We start from the raw sequence: 19,004 nt of genomic DNA on the forward strand, positions 1-19,004 counted from the left end.
CTTAAACGACGACGTCTTCAAGAAGACCAGTCATGGGCTCCTTTTGTTTCGGTTTTTCCTAAATAATACTTGGACTCACTTGGCATCTAATTTGGGCCATCATTGGACCCATCAAGCTGTTTGCGCCTTAAGAGCATAATAATCCTGATGAAAATCAGAAGGGCTTCATTATCCAGAGTTTTTTTAGATTCCGCTTAAAAACCTATCCAGAAAAGGTTTTAACATGTTTTTTTAACTATTTTTAATCTCCATTTTTTGCCCCTAAATATTTTAATCCCAGTCCAATTGTTTTTTTTTTAATTTTTATCAGAAAAAATGTTTACATGAAAAAAATGAATAATATATTTGAACGAATGATAAATTCATTTTAATTAATATAAATTTTTATTTTCTTTGTTTTTGTTTTGTAACAACTCCCCGAAAAGTAAAAAACAAGCAGCAAAAGAGAATCTAAATAAATAAATAAATAAATAAATAAATAATTCTATACTTGTTTTAACTCTAAGTAAAAGGAGTTATATTGTATATAAAAAAAAATAAAAGTAAACTATGATTTGAACCAAAAGATAATAAAGGAAGGAATAGAGTTTGATAGTGTAGATTAAAAAGAGCAGCACAGTGATGAGCTCCCAATCACAGAAATGATTTAGCTTAAATGCTCTGCTCGCTTTGCTGTTTTGCCATAATGTTCTAAAGTCTATACCAAGTCTGCTCAACCTTCCAATGAAGTGAATCAAAGAAATAATTGACGGTACAACCATGGCCATGCTCCCCAGCAGACAGCAATGGCCAATTGGAGAAGGGATAGTGCAGTCTTCCCCACACCACAATCATCGCTGGACAAAGTAAAGGAAGGTATACTGGTGGCTTCCAACCCTGGGCAATATTCAACTTTTGAGGGATTGGATTAGATCCACGTAGACAACACAACTAATTATGCCTAATGCCCAGAATTGATTACCATGAATATATCTCAACATAAATTACATTTTTTCCAAACCTCATGTGTAAAGAGGATATCCAAATTCATAAACTATTAATATATATATATATATGTAAATAAATTCTGAACAAGAACTAGGTTTGTTTCAATACATAGAATTCAAAACTGTTGGAAGTGTACTTAGAGAAAACCTAGTCAATATAATAAATATAAATTTGATCAAAGGAAATTTGCAAAATCCCATAAAAAAACATGGATCATATTAAACCTTAATTATTGAATTTGTCATGCATATATGTTTTCGTCCATTTTATAAATACAAATTCTTATTTAATGGCCGCTTACATTCCCAAAAAAAAAAGTATAATAATTAAAAAAACTTGTTAAGTATTTAAATAAATGAAAATAAGTTTTTATTTTTTATTATATTCAATTAAATCGTTATTTATTTATTTTGAGTTAAAAAAGCTCCTATTTTAATCATTAGTCAAAATGTCACTTGTAATTTTTTATGTTATATGCATGACGATGATGTGAAGAATGAAAATGTAATTATGTCATTATGTTACATTAGTATGTCATGTCATCTTTTATTATGACATATCAACATGTTACATTAATATTATATGATCATGTTATATCATCATTTACAATGACTTGTCAACACCACATAATCATGTCATTATATCATCAAAATGTCATGCAATCATGAACTATAGCATTTTAATATTATATGATATAATACGATAAGTGATATTTTAATTAAAAATAATAAATCAATTGAAGGTAATAAAAAATAAAAAATTATTTAATTTTTTTTAAATAATTTAAAATTTATTTTAGATATTCTTCCAACATGCAAATTTAAAATATTTAATCAACGTACAGGATACTTTTGAAATCTCACGTGTTGGTTACGAACTTCACATGAAAACCACAAATGCAAAATCAACCTAGTATGAAAAGCAGCGTTGTTATGACACTTTCCAGGAAAACGCGTAAATATTAAAGTTCTCTTTTAATGGTGAAAAAAAGAAGCATGATTGTGGCAGCAAGCACAGTACAAAATGGATTCCTCCTCATTCACCGCATTCGGTTTTGCTGAAAATTAAATGCGTGAAAATTGGGTACGTCCACCGTTACTTGATTGCATGTCCTGGTTTGAATCGTACGACAGACCCAAAACATATCAGCTGCACTGGGGATGGTCCTAATTAGGGAAACTTCACTGCCCAAAGCCTCTACTTTTTAGATGTTGAATCTTTCATGTGAATGCGAGGCAGGCCACAAATTGGACAGCGAGAGAGAGAGAGACAGAGAGAGAGAGAGGCTGGGAGAGTGCCTTGAGCCCAGGGGATTTGTTCCTTAGTTTCTTAGTTTCTCAACATGTGGCCACAAGGATTGACAGAGACATGACACGTTGCCTTCATGCAGCTCTTTCTTAGCTGCTATATCTATTCTTTTTGACCTTATTATAAAGCATTTTTGTATTCTTATCCTCTAATTAAATCTTCATTAAGCATTATGTATAATAAGTTAATCATTCTTTTTTCTTTCCTTCTTCATATTCTTTCTCATATTTCTTCTGTGGTTCACATTTTCTGCTACAACTGAGGTATCGTTATTCCCATTAAAAGGGCCAGGCAAACTTAGTTCTACAAGTTAATTGCCATCTCAATCCTCTATAAACCATTTTAACAATCATTCCATTATAAAAAAAATTAACAAAATTTGCAACTTAAAGAAATAATATATAGTAATAGTTTTTCCCCTTTTTTTTACATATATATATATGACGAAAGTACAAGAGAAATTCAAAGCTTAAACTTTATCTCTTTCAAGAAAAGCTAACAACAATGAGGCAAGTTTTGGATTTATTAGAAATTGTAATAGCATAAATTGCCTCTTACAATAATTTTGTACAATTCTAATATCTTTTAGCATTATGGGATTAAAATTTACATACACTCTATACATTAAATAAAAAATAAAAATTTTATATGGTTTATACTTTTTTTATTTACCTTTTATTTATTTTTTACAAGCACATAATAAACAAATAATAAAAATATCAATCGAATGGATATAAATTGTCAATTTATACATAATCTATTGGCTATTTTAATGCAAATAACAGTTAAAAGAGGGTAAGAGAATTATTATAGACCATTTAATTGCCATTTTCTCTTATTATTATCTCCTTATAAATTTATTTCTTTTTTGGGCATTCTTTCATGCACTTACATGTCTCTAGGGAAGTAACACGTTCAGGTATCTGAGACTGAACCCTAACTTTCTAATCAAATCAATTAACTAAATAAATGTCGAACACCAGCCAAGAGCCATCAAATGTCAGCATCATCTCCCATTATTGCAACTTGGCAATTCAACGGCTCTGATTGGTGGCTGATGGATAGGATCGGCCTAAGGATAACAACAAATTAAAGAAATATATCCCCCCCTCGTTGCCTCATAGTTGCCTTTTAGCTCTTAGGCTTTGCTGGTTGATTTGCCAGCACCTGTGCGCCATATATTTTTTAGGCAAAGGAAGAGACGATGACAATGAACCATCAATGCATGTGCAGTAGCTTAATTTCAAGCCTCATTTTTAACATTATTTTTTTTATAAATAACTTTATTTGAAGACATTATAAAAATATAAATTATTATTGATAAAAAAATTCCATCAATAAAATTTCATTCATAAAAATACCAACGAAATTCCTGTACCCATAATTCTTTTGTTTTTCTCTCAAAAGTTTTAGCTTGCAATGTGATGATAAATATCAGAATTTATAAACATATCATTGGTTCTTTTTCTTTTTTTTTTAATTATATCATTTTTTATTATTATACATTTTAATGCGATCAGTAATACCAAGGCATACAATATTACCAGATTTTCAAATGTAAATTCATCAGATTATGGATGAATACAAGAGATACGTACTACTCCCTCTTGTGCCAAAAACGAAATATATAAACAAAAGTAAAAAATAAAAAAATTGAAAGAAAATTAGACACATGGATGAATATTGAAACTCGTGGCTACTTCTCATTGGGTAGTTGCCAAGTTTATTTTATTTTCTTTATTTTTTTGGTTAAATTAAAAAACTAGTGGTTGGCAAGTTGATAGAGTCGTAGTATTAGTACGTAGGCGAGTTGAAGAGCACGGGGGGCACGCTGTACCGTTGCTCCGTTCCTTCACAAGCAGAGAGATAAGCACACTAATCGTAGTATTACTGCCTCTGCATCAAGAGACAAGAAAGCCGACCAGCGTTGTTTACGTACGAGGTATCAGTACATAACCACAATTGACAGACAGAATCAACAAAGGCCATGCAAAAGCTTTCAAAACAAGAAAAAGAATTCATTTTTGAACTTTTTCTCCCCATTTTCTAGGTGATATTCACTAATGTTGCCATAAGCAAACAGAGTATACTCTTCAACAAGCCATTTGTGGGAGTAAGCCATCCAATTTTTACTTTTGAAAAGCAGACTAAGTTATCCAATTATTACTTTATATATAGGGTAGAGCAAAGAGGAAATTACGTGATTTGATTTATCATATTTAAAGATTAAATAGATTAATTACTTTCAAAAAATCGATCAAATATATATATATATATATATATAAACAAATGCACCAAACATGGAATTGGTTTGGTTGGTTCGCTTTGGATCAATGGATCAAATATATACGTCTAATACCTTAATATATTTTAAATATATTATTAATTAAGTTTACTATCAATTCTTCTTAATATATAAAAAGATATTATATATATATAATAGTTTGGTTTTGTTGGTGGATTGGTTCAAAAGTTTAAAATCAATAACCGATCAAAAAACTAATTAGACCAAACATTTTGGATCAATTGATCCAATAGACCAATTAGATTGAGCCGTTTTACTCAAATCGCGTTTAATTTGAGTGGGTAATTGGTTTAAATTGGTTTTGCTTTCCCCTATCCATGAACATTTTAGTCATAAGATTAACCTTGTAGATCAATTTTGTCATTTGTTTTTGAACAGGTATAATTTTTATTCTAATTTTTAACGGTAAAAAGCATTCTACAAAATATTTTAATTTTTTTAAAATTTTTGAATAAAATTAAAAAAAATATAGTGGTAAAATTCTACATGTTCAAAGATAAGTAACAATTTTCATCCTGATAAATTTAGATCTTATTTCAATTTTTAAACTTTATTAGTAGAGTAACAGAGTGTTTTTTTCTTTTAAGTGGCAGTATATTAATAATGAAGAATAGAGTCACACAAGTAGTGGACTCCACCCCAAGATCACAGAACCTTAACACAGAATGAAAACAAGCTGCCCAGAACACAAAGAGGCAGTAAGAACAAAGTCCAATCATAACAAAGCAAAGCAAAACAAAACACAAAACAACCTTAACAGACATCGAAGTAGAGTAACAGAATTGAAACAAGTTTTATTAGATTATACTTAGAAAAATTTATAAATTAATATGATTTTTAAATGGAGATAACATAGTAATTATTATGCTTGTGATGTTTAAAAACTTTCCTCCTCTAATAAAACCCATTAACTATTATGTTTAGTGTGAAACTGCAATGTGTTTTGAAATTTACGGCAAAGACGATACCCTTCATTATCCACTAATTACTTCCTTGGAAGATTATTATATCCAAATCTATGGTACAAGTTTCCTTTTTTCTTACAAAATTACAGTAACTTGTTCGGCCAACCACAACACATAAAAGTTAACTGGATCTTTAACCCAAAAAAGAAAAGTAGGATTTGATAATTAATCGATATCCATCTAAATAATTAAAAAAACTAAATTTTTTTGAGTGGTGTTATAATTAAAATAATAATTATAATTAAAAAATTAATATTTAAATTATAAAAAAATTTATCTTTTCATGTAGTAGCATATTCTTCTCAATTGATCCATGCTTTAATTAAAGAATCAAACAACCAATGGCTTTTGACGACTGTCTATGGTAGTCCAGTTGCTAAGGAACATGAACAGTTATGGCAGTCTATCCAATTGGTAAGTGAATTGAATTCTCTTCCATGGCTGGTAATAGGTGACTTTAACTAGGTTTTATCTATTGAAGAAAAATAGGTAAAAAGAGGGATTAATTCATATCAATGTGATAGAATGATACAATGTTTAAGCTATAGTGAACTTTTTGACTTGGGAGCTTCAGGATCTAAATTTACTTGGTAGAAAAGAGAAGGATTTGATTACACCCAGGTTCTGTTAGATAGTGTTGAGTTTTAGGTTGATTAGGATTCTAGATTTTATTTGATTAGGATTCTTATTTGTATACAATATTAAGTAGTTGTATAGTTTTAAACTTTTTATATTACAAAAGTAGATCTTTACGTTTTAGAATTGCAAGTAGTGTTTTGAGAACTCTAGAGAAGGGATATCTTGTAACTTTGTTTATTACTCTAAGTGGAGCTAGAGTGGCTTGGGTGAATGTTCTTGGGAGATTATTGAGAAAGAGTGTGCAAGGGATCTAGGGTTGGTTTGGAGAACTATAAAGGTCAATTTATTGTACTTTAATTTCTCAATAATAGAAGAAAACTTTCACTCCGTGGACGTAAGTAAGAGATCGAACCACGTAAATTCTTGTGTTTTTTTATTTGCTTGATTTCTCCGAATTTTATTTTTGTTGTTACTTGGGTAATTTTCATAATAGATAGCAGTAGCAAATGAAGCATGGTGGAAGTTATACCCAGAGATGAAAGTGATGAATCTGCCACGAACTTATTTGGACCACCATTCGGTTCTAGTATATCTACCTCACACATCTTTGTCTATCAACACTAAACATTGTTCAAATTTGAGAATGTTTGGATGCCGTACCCCAACTTTGAAGCTTTTGTGAAGGAAAAATGGTGTTATAGTGAAAACAATAAGGATCTTTCTCTGCCAAAGATGGCTAGCTCCTTCAACACTTGGAAACATGAAGTGTTTCGTGATTTGAACAAAAGAAAACGAAGGGTACTAGCTCGATTAAGTGGTGTTCAGCATTAGTTAGATAGACAACCAAATGATTTCCTTACAAATTTGGAGGTAATGTTGATAGAAGAATAAAATCTTATTTTTTATCAACAGGACTCGATCTTGCAACAGAAGGCAAGGTTGATTGGGTTAAGCATGGGGATGCCAATTCCAAGTTCTTTAATGCTATGGTTAATGGTTGACAGAGAAGGAAAATAACTAATGCTTTGAAATGAGACGATGGTTCATGCTGCAGTGATCTATCTAAATTGAAGCAGTTGGATTTAGGGGAGAGTAAGCTTTGGTCATTTCGATTTTTTGTAAAATTGATTAAAAAATTAAGCTCTTCCAACGGATTGAACTGCACCATGTTAAAGGTTAGTTTCAGTTGATTTTAAAGAGCTTCGGTTTAGTCAGTTTCGAGTCGATTTTTGTAGTGGGTTGACTTGGACGATTTAGGGTTGACTTCAGCTAAGTTAGTCTTTTTTTTGTTCAAAATAGTCATTTTTTTTGTTTGACATGGGCTTTTTTATATAATTTCTTATAAATAGTTTTTTTAGGTCCATTTATTTATATGTAATTCTTTTGACCTATTTATTTATTTTTTAAATAATTAATACTATTAATCTTCATGCAATAAATAAACATTAATCTTTATATAATAAATAAATATTTGTTTTAAAAGTTTTATAATTAAATATGATCGTAAAAAAATTAACATTAATCTTTATACAATAAATAAACAAAGAAGAGCTCCACAACTTAAAGTTTCCCAACATAAATTACGAAATTTCAAAAGATGGATCTCCAAGGCTCCAACTTCAATTTTTAACGACTTCAATTTTTAACGATTTTGCAGAACATGCTCCTAAAAAGGTTAAAAGCAAATATATAATTAGTGTAAATTTTTATGGTAAGATAACCAAAATGAATTGTAAATGTAATATAAATATTGCATAATACTTAATGATAACATTATTTGAAAATGCTAGTTCGAATCGGGCTCAGACTCAATTATTGTCTCCAACGCAATATTAGTCAACTCAAAAAAATAAAATAAAAATATGATAAATTAATTTTTAACAAATCTAATAAATTAAATTATAAATAAAACTATAAAATAAATTATATAGTTACCAAAATCAAGTTTATCAAGCCCGTCCGAATCATCTTCAATCAAATCTAGTTTACCACGTGTCAATCCACGTAACTAATCCTGAACACAAATAAGTGCTTGTGTGACCTTATGAGTCAATGAACTCCTATAAGCATCAAGCACAAGTTCACCGATATTAAAAACGGATTTTGAAGCAATTGTTGATATTAGAATAGCTAAAACATCACAAGCAAGAGCGGCAAGTACAAGAAACTTAAACTGATTAAATTTTCATCACATGAGAACTTCAAACTCATCATCATTAAAACCCTCATCATCCATAGGTTCATATAAATATTTCTCCATTTCCGTTTTTAGCTTTTTTGACCCAATGTTTAACCGGTACTTCTTAAACTTAGCTAATCTTTTTTAGTACATTTTATGTCCTTGCTAATCAAAGTTGAAGCAACACTCTCACTACAACCACCACTAGTGCCTTGACCCATGGACGTTGGACACTTTTGACCACTTTTACCAACATCACGAGCCGGAGGTTATAACATATTTCTATAACAACGAAACGACTCATCCATTGTTCGTGTCACCAAAGAATACATCCTTGAAGCTTGAGTAGAAGGATACATGTCTAGTAAAGTGAATTCAACATAAGAAAGTTTTTTCCTCGGATCAAGTATAGTAGCAATAAACAACACCAAATTCATTTTATCCACATTTCCCAATACTTGTCACATTTCTCTTTTATCTTAATTGCCATAGACCATAAATCAACATCATCACCATTTTGCCATTCAATCAAAGTGGTATACATATTAGAAATGGAATCAAAAAAGAATTAGCAGTTATGTAAAATGTGCTTGAATCAATTAAGATCAAATCATAAAATTCTCTTTAAAACAAGAAATCCTCTTAACATTTTCCCAATCTCTGTCATCAGGCACCTCATCTCCCAACCTTATAAGCCCAAGTATGTAATTATTATCACATAATTTAAATGATGTAAAAGCTTTTTGAAATTTCAAAGTTGTATCAAACATAAAAAAAAGTAGAATTCCATCTAGTGCTCACATCGAAACATAATAAACACTTGCTCTCAACTTTCGTACTAGCAGTACACTCTTTAAACTTGACTAATCTAGTAGGAGATTGTCTAACATATCTCACTGTCCTTCTAACACGAACAATTGAGGTATTCATACCCTAAAAATTTTTGATACTTCACTGAATAAGTGGTGTCGTGTAACACCACTTGTCTCAATGTAAGTCTGTCCCTACCCATAACATTTTACTTCGAGGGTAGGTAGAAGGTTTTGATTTTTTTTTTGTTTTGATACTAAGGTTTTGAAATTTTTAGGCCTTAATTTTAGTTACAATTATAGTATGAGTAAATTTGATTCATTAGTTTGCTATTACTTTTTAATGAATGGTTTTATTATGGTGATTATTAATGAAATTTCTAATTATGCTATGATATCATAAAAAAAAAAACTAATCTAAAATTAGTTAGGTACCCCATCATTACTATAACCATGTAGTAATCCTTTTTCAACACTTCAATTAAATGAAAAAGGCATGCGACGTTACCTTTTTAATTTCATACCATTATATTATGTTGGCTGATAATGACTAGGGTGTCCAAATGACAAGCCTTATTCGTGATTAAACATATATTAATCTTATAAACACTTTGCCTTTAGTCACACTTTAGACTTTACTGGTATTAACTTTATAACTCCAGATTGACAGGACAAAGAGGAAGGGGCACACTCCTTTTTTCTTTTCGATTTAATTATATATGAGTTTGGTTAATTTTATATTGACTTTATTCAATTAAACTAAAATTTGATTTTTTTTCTATTATTATAACTTAAAGTTAAAAGTATAATAATATCATAAAGAAAGTTACTCTTTAAAACGTGGGGGGCCCTTAATCAAGTTGGTTAAGTAATCATTTTAATTTGTCTATGTGATTACAGCAAGAGATTGGGATTAAGAAGAAAGTGATGGAACTGAGGCAACCGATTGATTAGGCAACGTTTTAAAGATGGAATATTGAAACCTTAGTCTCGGATTTGTCAATCAACCCTATTAACGAGGCTTATGCATTCGGCCTTATGCTTTAATTAATAATTTCACACACATCTAATCATCAACAGTTACAAAAGAATATTCCTTAATAGACTGTTGGAGCCACTATTTCTTTGAAGAATGGGTAAAAAAGTTAATGAATAAAACTTAAATAAAATATTTATTTTTTAATTGCTTTCTATTAAGTTTATATTTTTATTTTAAAATAGTTAACAGTTAATTAATTATCATTAATTAAATGTCACTTATCATTACATTTATCAGGTGTTAATATAAAAAGTAAAAAATATCAAATGATTTATCATTAATTAAAATGTCACTTATCATTACATTTATCAGGTGTTAATATAAAAAGTAAAAAATATCAAATGATTATGTCATCATATATTATCTATTATAACATGTTAATATGTCATATTAACGTCACATAATATAAAAGATGATTCGTGATATTTTAATTAATGATAATTAATTAATTATTAATTATAATGTTTTGTTTGATCTAAAATAAAAATATAAAGATTTTAATTGAATGTAATAAAAAAATAAAAATTTATTTAAATTTTTTTAAAAATAATATTCCTAATTTATTTGGTGATTAATTGTAAGCACTTTCATAATCACTCAATTTTTTTATAATTGCATGTGCTAGGGCTTACTTGTATAAAAAATTTTAAAATAAAAAAGTTTAGAGGATAAAGAAATGATTACAAATATGGTGACTTAATTGTTAGACAAAAATGTTAAGAAATAATTTAATTAATTACTTCACGGCATTCAATGTATTTCTCCGAGTATAAGTATTACTAATACCTCTATCAAATGTCAAATAGGACACTTCCATATTTAATTTATTAAGTGCCTTGAACTTGATGTTTCTAAATGCCTCTCATGGTGTAAATAATAAACTTGTGTATTTGTACATGTACAAATCTATCGGGGTTTGAGCTATATAAAGAGTGCAAGGTAAGTCATTGTTATTTCATAAATTCCGTTTTCATCATTCTCGATATTCTTGAGTTTGAATCTTTACGTTGATGTCTCAAGTTTTAACTAATTAATTTATTCTCTTAAAAACTAATTACGTGATTATTAAATTAAATTAGAATATGACGTAGTTATTACATGAGTGGGAGAGAAAAAACAAAAGTATTTGCTCTTCCCATTGTGTCCAAGGTGGGATTGATTAGGCACTTTTGCCATAGATTGAGAGTAGTGCCAAAAAGGGTTAAATTCAAAGAAGTGGAAATATTACCGGGAGGTTTAACGGAAAGCCCCGTTTCTAACGGAGAGCCTTAACGACCCCTCATTTTTTCTAGGATCTGAAAGCGCAAAAATCACATTGGATTCTTCAAATCTATGTTAACGTTCCGTCAGCGATTGACGGTAACTGGCCAATCCCACTTTTCCTGCCGGTTGAACCGGTCACCACGTCTTCCTGTTTTCCTTTTTACCGTAACTACCCTTGTCATTTTCCTGTTCGTCACTTTGACCTTCCCGACCTTTTTTTTTTGGCTTTTTCTTTCTTATATTTTGCATGGCCGTAATTACAATAAAATTCAAAATTCTTTTGTCGTTTTATTTTCAGTCAAAAAAAAATAAAAAAATTGTTACTGCGAGCACCAATCACGGGGAAGTGAACTGGGGAAGGACGGTGGGGCCAACGCGTGCCAGATAGGATTTGAGGTATCGGATGATGGGGCGTCCCACCTAATCTTGGGGGTTGTGGTTCCCTGTGATTATCCGTATTTTCCGCAGCACCTGGAAACAGACCGTATCCTTGCCCTGGATCTAACACTTGGCAAACATGCCTTGCCCTGATAGATTTTAAAGCCAACAATCACAGCGGTTCACCTGATTCACTGGACACAACAAGGGAAGGATCATAGATCCATTGGTGGGATTGAAGTCTTCATATTGTGTGACATAACACATCTTATCATTTTCTCCTTAAGCACTACAGAGACAAAACAGAATTGAGTTTTTATACTAAAAGCTGGCCAGTTGCCGCATGGATATTTCCGAACAAGTTGATTTTAATTATTTTTTTCCAAAAACAAAATAAAATAATCAAACGAAGATCCGCATGGACATTTCCGAAAATGGTAGAGGGTAATAAAGTCATTTCGATGACAACTGTTTCGGAAATCCAGGTGCATTTTCAATAAAATTCCCGCAATTTTCTGTAACGACAAGTACAACCGGGAATTTTATAATAATACAAATAAAATCAATTTCGTTTTATAAATAAAAAAATGTGGCAACAAGAAAACATTTGAAAATCTTTTTTTTTCCTAAAAAAAAGAAAAAGATAAGAGCGACAGCAACAACAACAATTAGAAAAGTAGTGACTTTTTTATAATTAAAATATATAAAGTCAATTAGAAGTACTTCCTCTTAGCTGCTACTAGTATAACTGTATAAGTATATAGTATATAGTATATAGTATATAGTATACATGCATCAATTTTTATTTACATGTTATTTTCATTTAGAGAGACAGAGAGGGGGGTGGGGGGTGGAGATGTGGGAAAATGAGTATATATATTTAAGTGTGTGTTGATTTGAACCAAAGACAAGGCGCCCTATAAAGGCTATCCTTTCTGTCATTTTGCATTTTTTTTTTAAGAATGGTGTCGTTTCTGGGGGAGAATCAACAATTATAATCGAAGATCACAAACAAGATAAAATTATAGTAGCAAAAAAGAAAGTAGACTCCAGAGGAAGCAAGAGAGAGAAAGAGGCAGAAAAGAGAGGGAGGGAGAAAGTAATATGGCCTTGGAAGAATTTGAGGCCTTGGATTGGTTTGTTTGATAATTTTCTGTTTTCTTCATCTTCAGAAGCCTGTTATATTTGGTGGGTATGTTAGATCTTTGCTCCAAAGAAAAAAAAAGAAGCTTTCAAAGTCTGCTTTTTTGAATGTATTCTTTTTCTTTTGGGTTGCTCTGTAATGGTTAATTCTGGTAAAGTTTGTGTTTTTGGACATGGGTTTTCAAAGAAATGTGGCATAGACCTCCTTTCTTCCTTTCCTTTGGTGTTCTTGAATCACTAGATACTCAGTTTTTATAAAGTTCTGGTTTATGTTTTGCTCTTTCAACTGTGTTTAACGTCCGTTTCTGTGCTCTTAAATACATTTTCAGTGGTTCATTGTTAGGCTTAAAGAGAAAAACTAGCGGAAACTCTCAACTTTTTTGGCCTGTTTCTTTTCACTGGTTAATGCCAGTGAACTTTGAATATCGTCTTGCTTGAAAAACTTTGTAAATTAATAACCAAAAGTGTTCAATTTGCTGAATTTTGTAGTTATGTTTTGTTCGACATTTGTTTCCATCGAGGAGAAAAATGAGTTTCTTTTTAATGGAAAAGGAGAAGATAAATAGAAAGGTTATTTCTCTCTGTACTTTTGTTTTTCTGGGGTTTCATAATTTCTTCAAATCCAATCATTAGAACTGTTTCCAAGTTTAATTTTTGATTTGTTTTTTGTTTCTATTATGGAAACTTTCAAATATGTTGTGGTTGATATTTATAGACGAAAATTTGGCACATTTTTTCTTTTGGTTTTATGGTTAATGTTTAAGGCATAGTTGGCTCAGAGTCAATTTATGTCACTTCTTTTGCTAAATACAGAGGTTGATGTAGCTAATTAGCTATTCTGTTACCGGTAAAATTTCCAGCTTTTCTCTAGCTTATATTAGGCTTTCATTTTGCTGTCATCTTTTACTTTTCTGGTATATGTTTACGTGGATGATCCCTTTCTTAGCCATATTGTGTGAACTTTGTGGTCACCTACAATTATTAATGTCAATGCTATTTATGGTCCTGGAAGATAAGGGAAATGATAGTTCCGTACAGATAATGTTGGTGGCTTTTCCCTGCCTAGAATAAGATGTATTGCTATCATTTACCAGGCTAATAGCCTTCTTAGATCTGCTATTATTTCATCATAGGTCCTTTAATACCTCTCTCTCTCTGTCTCTCCGTGTTAGTGACATGTATATTGTTGAAGTTTTGACTGTGTTCCGTACATGCTTTATTTATGAATTTACTTGCTGTTGCAGGATTGAGAAGCTGAGATGGATTTTACAGAATCGACCAAAGTTGTGTACAATAGAATCCAACAGCTAGAGCCTGAAAACGTCTCTAAAATTATTGGCTATTTTCTTTTACAAGACCAAGGGGACCGGGACATGATCCGTTTGGCATTTTGCTCTGATACTTTGCTCCTCTCTTTGATCAACAAAGCCAAATCTGAGCTCAGCTTAAACAAATCAGCCGTTTCTGTGCCAATCTCACCCTCCCAAGTGATTCCATCCCCTGTCGCCGATCTCCCTATGCAGTTCACACCGTATTCCTCATGCACAGTTTCAACTCCTGCAACTATAAGAGCTTCGAGTCCTTTCTGGGATTCCCAAGTGACTGCTGAGCAACATGTCAACAATTTGGAATTTGTCCCACCAGGATACTCGGATGCTGTTGCTGAAGATTATGGCCTCCAAAACCAAATGCATTTCTTGAATATGGGAGATCAGTTAGAATCTGCCAAGTCTGTTACTTCTGAGTTTTTGAGTAATTACTATTACTCAGAACCTGCATTGGGTGTGAGAACTAGCCGGAGGTCTCCAAGCTTGCCTGAATTTCCTGTTAAGATTTGCCATTACTTCAACAAGGGGTTCTGTAAGCATGGAAACAATTGTAGGTATTTCCATGGCCATCCCATGCCAGAGAGCTTATCTCAGCTTTTCAGCCCACATTCGAATGAAGTTGGCAATGATGATCATGCACTCTCTCCTGGGACTCTTGAAAAGCTAGAATCGGAGCTCACTGAGCTTCTAAAAGCGAGGAGAGGGTTGCCTGTCTCCATTGCCTCTTTGCCAATGTTGTACTATGAGAAGTATGGGAGGACACTTCAGGCTGAGGGTTACCTTACAGAGAGCCAAAGGCATGGTAAGGCTGGTTATAGTCTGACAAAGCTTCTTGCTCGATTGAAGAACAGCATTCGACTCATTGACAGGTGCGATATGTGAATGTTATGTTTATTTTGGATCTTGCATTCACACAATTAGCAAAAAAATCTGTATTAAACTGTCATTTTCATTTACAGGCCTCATGGGCAGCACTCCGTGATATTGGCAGAAGATGCTCCAAAGTACCTGGAGTATGCTGGTGAGAGGAGTGATCCTGGTGGAATAGTCGCTGGTTCTAGGCAGATATATCTTACCTTTCCAGCTGAGAGTACCTTTACGGAAGAAGATGTCTCCAACTACTTTAAGTAAGGAAATCCTGATGAGATAATCGCAAGTTCCTCAATTTTGTTGTACTTGTTCTCGATTTGGTATTTTCTATCTAAATTTCATATATATATTTCAAAAAATTATTTTGTAGCAAATTCGGACCTGTTCAAGATGTCAGGATTCCATGCCAACAGAAGAGGATGTTTGGGTTTGTCACTTTTGTTTATGCAGAGACAGTCAAGCAAATTTTGGCTAAAGGAAATCCTCATTTTGTATGTGGGGCACGTGTTCTGGTGAAACCTTATAGGGAAAAATCAAGGCTGGTTGACAGGTAAAATTTCCAGTTCCATTACGGTTAAATTGTCATTTTGTCTAGTGCTTCATCTTGTTTAATCTATACTTCTATACCATATGTAATGTAAATTGTTAGTATCAGGAGTCAAGTGACTCCAACTCATTTATTGAATTTATTTAAAAGCCACAAAAATAAAATAATAATAATAATAATATAATAATAAGGTTATAGGAGTAATTTGCCTTCCTACATACTAAAATTGGGCCTCATCTTACATGCATTCAAAATAAAAACTACAGCCTTTTTACTTAAAAATCTAGTTCTCACTTAATTAAAAAAAAATTGCTTTCTTATCTTTTTTTCCCTCCCCTTTTTCTCCCAAGTAGTGGGTGTGAGGAATTCTAGTTTCTCCTAATATGCTTGTTCTTGATTTGGGTCCACCAAAATAACAAACAGAAAATCTATTTCAGAATTTTGTGGATGTGATGATTTTAGACATAAAGCATTTGATGGGTCAGTGACATTAGTTATTAGATTTGACTAAAGATGCAGTGTACTCAAGCCTCATCTCTCTCTATAATGTTTCGTATTCAGGGTGAATATACATCACTGCCACAATGAGTTGATTGTCAATCTGCACTTGAAACTTCAAATTCGATGAACGTTTGCCCTAAACTTTAACCTTTTGCTAGCATTTGCATCCTGCATTTGCATCCTGCATCTGCATATCTGACTAATTATTGGGATAGACTAGTGAAATATGCTAGTTGAGGGTGCAAATTAGCAAGGACATATGTTTATGGTTGATCTTATATAAATTAAAAACTTGGCGTGCAAATTAAAAATCGGCAATTGTCACAAAGTCCAGACTTATAATGTGTGCTTGACTCTTCATGTTCCTTTTGACCTGGCTGCCATCTTTGTTTATGCAAACCAAAACATTTTTTTATTCTGATGAGTGCTGCAACTGGTGTGATTGCCTTCTGTTCACATTGTATGGATTCCTATTGATTTTGCTAATCGCTGTTTTAGAATTTATTCATATTTTTCCTTTTTTTTTCTTGCGACATCTTTATCATACACAGCCAGAATGTGAATAAGGACTCGGTTGTTTTCAAAATTCAGCACCAATCATTTTTCCAAGATCAAAGCGATTACTGAAACCTTGGAACTTAAGGCAAAAAGAAATCATAGGAGTTTGTTTTGGTAAAGCAGGAGTGCTTTGCGGTGCCAAGAATATGACTTTGACTCTCTTTCATAAGTGCAGAATGAACCTCTTTTATCTTTTTATTGCCAAAAGCATTAATAGGCTGCTTCCATCTGGCTTTTGTTCTTTGGTTCACACTAACTTTGTTCGTCGACCTGGTTTTTGTAATCACTAAAGCATGCACGTTTGTTTTGTTTTGTATTCTACATATCTAAACTGGTATGATGAAATGGTTTGCTTTATTTCTTCTCTTTATGGAATCTAATGTCTGATAAGCCTTCTTTTAAAATGCTTCTGAGTTGAAAGTTTTTAGAGTTATAAATTTTATGTTATTTGTTGCTATGCTATTATCTTATAGGATAAATATCTTATTGATATTTTTGCCTTATAATGCAACAATTCTTTTTTTTAAGTTCACCATGCTATGTTGCACTAATTACTGTTTCCTGTGTTTAGTTTTTAAAGCCACATTGATGTATACAGATTTTCAATCCCTACTTTTTGCAGGAAGTTTACTGAGAAAGTACAGCATCCTATGTATTACAGTCCACATTTAATAGATGGAGATACCGAGCTTCAATCAAGTTAGTATATTGTTTAATTTGTTAAAAGATTTTTTTTTATTTAAATTTGATACTTGTTGTATCTTTTATTTCCTGTTTTGGTTGCATATTTCTGATGCTGCATTGAATTGACTGTCTTTTAATAGTGCCAAGAGTTTGTGACAATTCAAGATTACTTAGGAAGCAGCTCATAGAGGATAATGAGCAAGTGCTGGAGTTTGAGAAAAGGCGTTTCTCTGAGTTGCAATTGGCACCCAAGCAACATTTAACCAATCACTCCTATTTTGGCTACTCAATGGATGAGCTGAAGCACACAGATGGTATAGTAATTTTTTTTAGTGAATTAACTAATTGTCAGTTTATTCATTTTAGCTATGTATGTTATTTTCATTCTTCCTTCCAGTTTCCTCATACCCCTTCTCTCTAACTATGACAATTATGGGTGCAGCCTGTGCAGAGCAAGCAGATTTCCCTTCTGCGGAGCGTTACAATTATTTGTTGGATGTTCTGAATACTGGTTCCACCAGTGGGAAAAAGTCGGTCACATAAGTACCAATTATAGTGACCAGGATGGGTATGATTTTCTTTTCCTTATTTCTTTTCAAAAGCAGCCATGTAGATAGTTTTGCTTTTCCGGTCATTATTATAAATTGCTATCAATAAATTAATAAAGCATGATAAAGCTTTGTGACCTTTTAGGTTATATTTCATGCCTTTTTTTTGGAGAAGCTAATGGATCATCATGTGCTTTGCTTTGTGTTGCTGTTGAAGGGCAGAAATACTGCTAATTATGTATTGTGCCGTGTTTGTCATGTTCAAAAGGGTCTGGCAGCTCTAGACTTCGTTCATGACTGCATTAAATGCATCATTAGTGTTGATTTATTTTGGTTTTCTTGTACCTTTTGCAGCAGCCAAGGATTCATGTTCCAGAGAGCCCCTTTGCTGCATCTCCGATAGGGAGTGGCATTTCAACAGTTATATACAGACTCAGACACAGGAATCATAGAGGTAGAGGACTGAATTTCAACAAACAGCAATTTCTTTTTCTTCGTTTCTTTTTTTTTTTTTTTTTTAAGTTTCACCTCAACATCATCGGTTCGACAGCATCAGCTAGTTTATACCAACTGAAGGAGAGAAACACTAGAAGGTCTCCATTTTACTTCAATGGAGAAGATTCCAAAGCAAAATGAATATAGAAAGCTAATATGTAACAGGTTCAAAGTCCCTTTCTTTTCTTTTTATCTAAATTAATGTAATCACAGAAAGTCAGCCAGAGAGCTTTGGGTGTTTAGAGAGAGTGTAATATATTCTTTCTCTAGTTGAAAGAAGAAAAGAGGGTAGTAGGAAACATATGCAGGGTTGACAAATTATAAATAAATCTAATTAACAAAGATGCACTGTGTATTATCTGAATGGTGTCATGTCTAATGTATTAGAAAGATAAAAAGAAAAACTTTTTTTTGGGGTGGTGGGGTGGGGGGTGGGGGAAGGAATAGGGTCCACCCTGTGCTACTTATTTGTATGAAGAAAAAAAAAACCCCTCAAATTAGGGAATTAGAAGGTTGGC

At 32.1% G+C, this 19,004-nt stretch overlaps 1 protein-coding gene across 2 annotated transcripts; it reads left to right on the top strand.

Annotated features, from left to right (window-relative positions):
• The first annotated feature begins 12,724 nt into the window (after positions 1 to 12,724).
• LOC110409526 (CCCH-type zinc fingerfamily protein with RNA-binding domain-containing protein) lies at positions 12,725 to 18,486 on the top strand. 2 transcript variants are annotated; one of them, XM_021418892.2, is made up of 8 exons: positions 12,725 to 13,000; positions 14,200 to 15,152; positions 15,243 to 15,410; positions 15,524 to 15,703; positions 17,382 to 17,458; positions 17,584 to 17,757; positions 17,886 to 18,011; positions 18,349 to 18,477. In XM_021418892.2, exons 2-7 carry the CDS (start codon positions 14,215 to 14,217, stop codon positions 17,984 to 17,986), a joined length of 1,638 nt encoding a protein of 545 aa, XP_021274567.1. In that variant the 5' UTR covers positions 12,725 to 13,000; positions 14,200 to 14,214; the 3' UTR covers positions 17,987 to 18,011; positions 18,349 to 18,477. The 2 variants fall into 2 exon arrangements, with proteins under 2 accessions (XP_021274567.1, XP_021274562.1); XM_021418887.2 differs by having other exon boundaries at positions 12,726 to 13,000; positions 18,346 to 18,486.
• Positions 18,487 to 19,004: the final 518 nt, after the last annotated feature.

This window comes from Theobroma umbraticum, unplaced genomic scaffold, assembly GCF_002168275.2.
Source record: "Theobroma umbraticum cultivar Fairchild unplaced genomic scaffold, ASM216827v3 scaffold_44.0, whole genome shotgun sequence".
NCBI classification, from domain to species: Eukaryota; Viridiplantae; Streptophyta; class Magnoliopsida; order Malvales; family Malvaceae; genus Theobroma; species Theobroma umbraticum.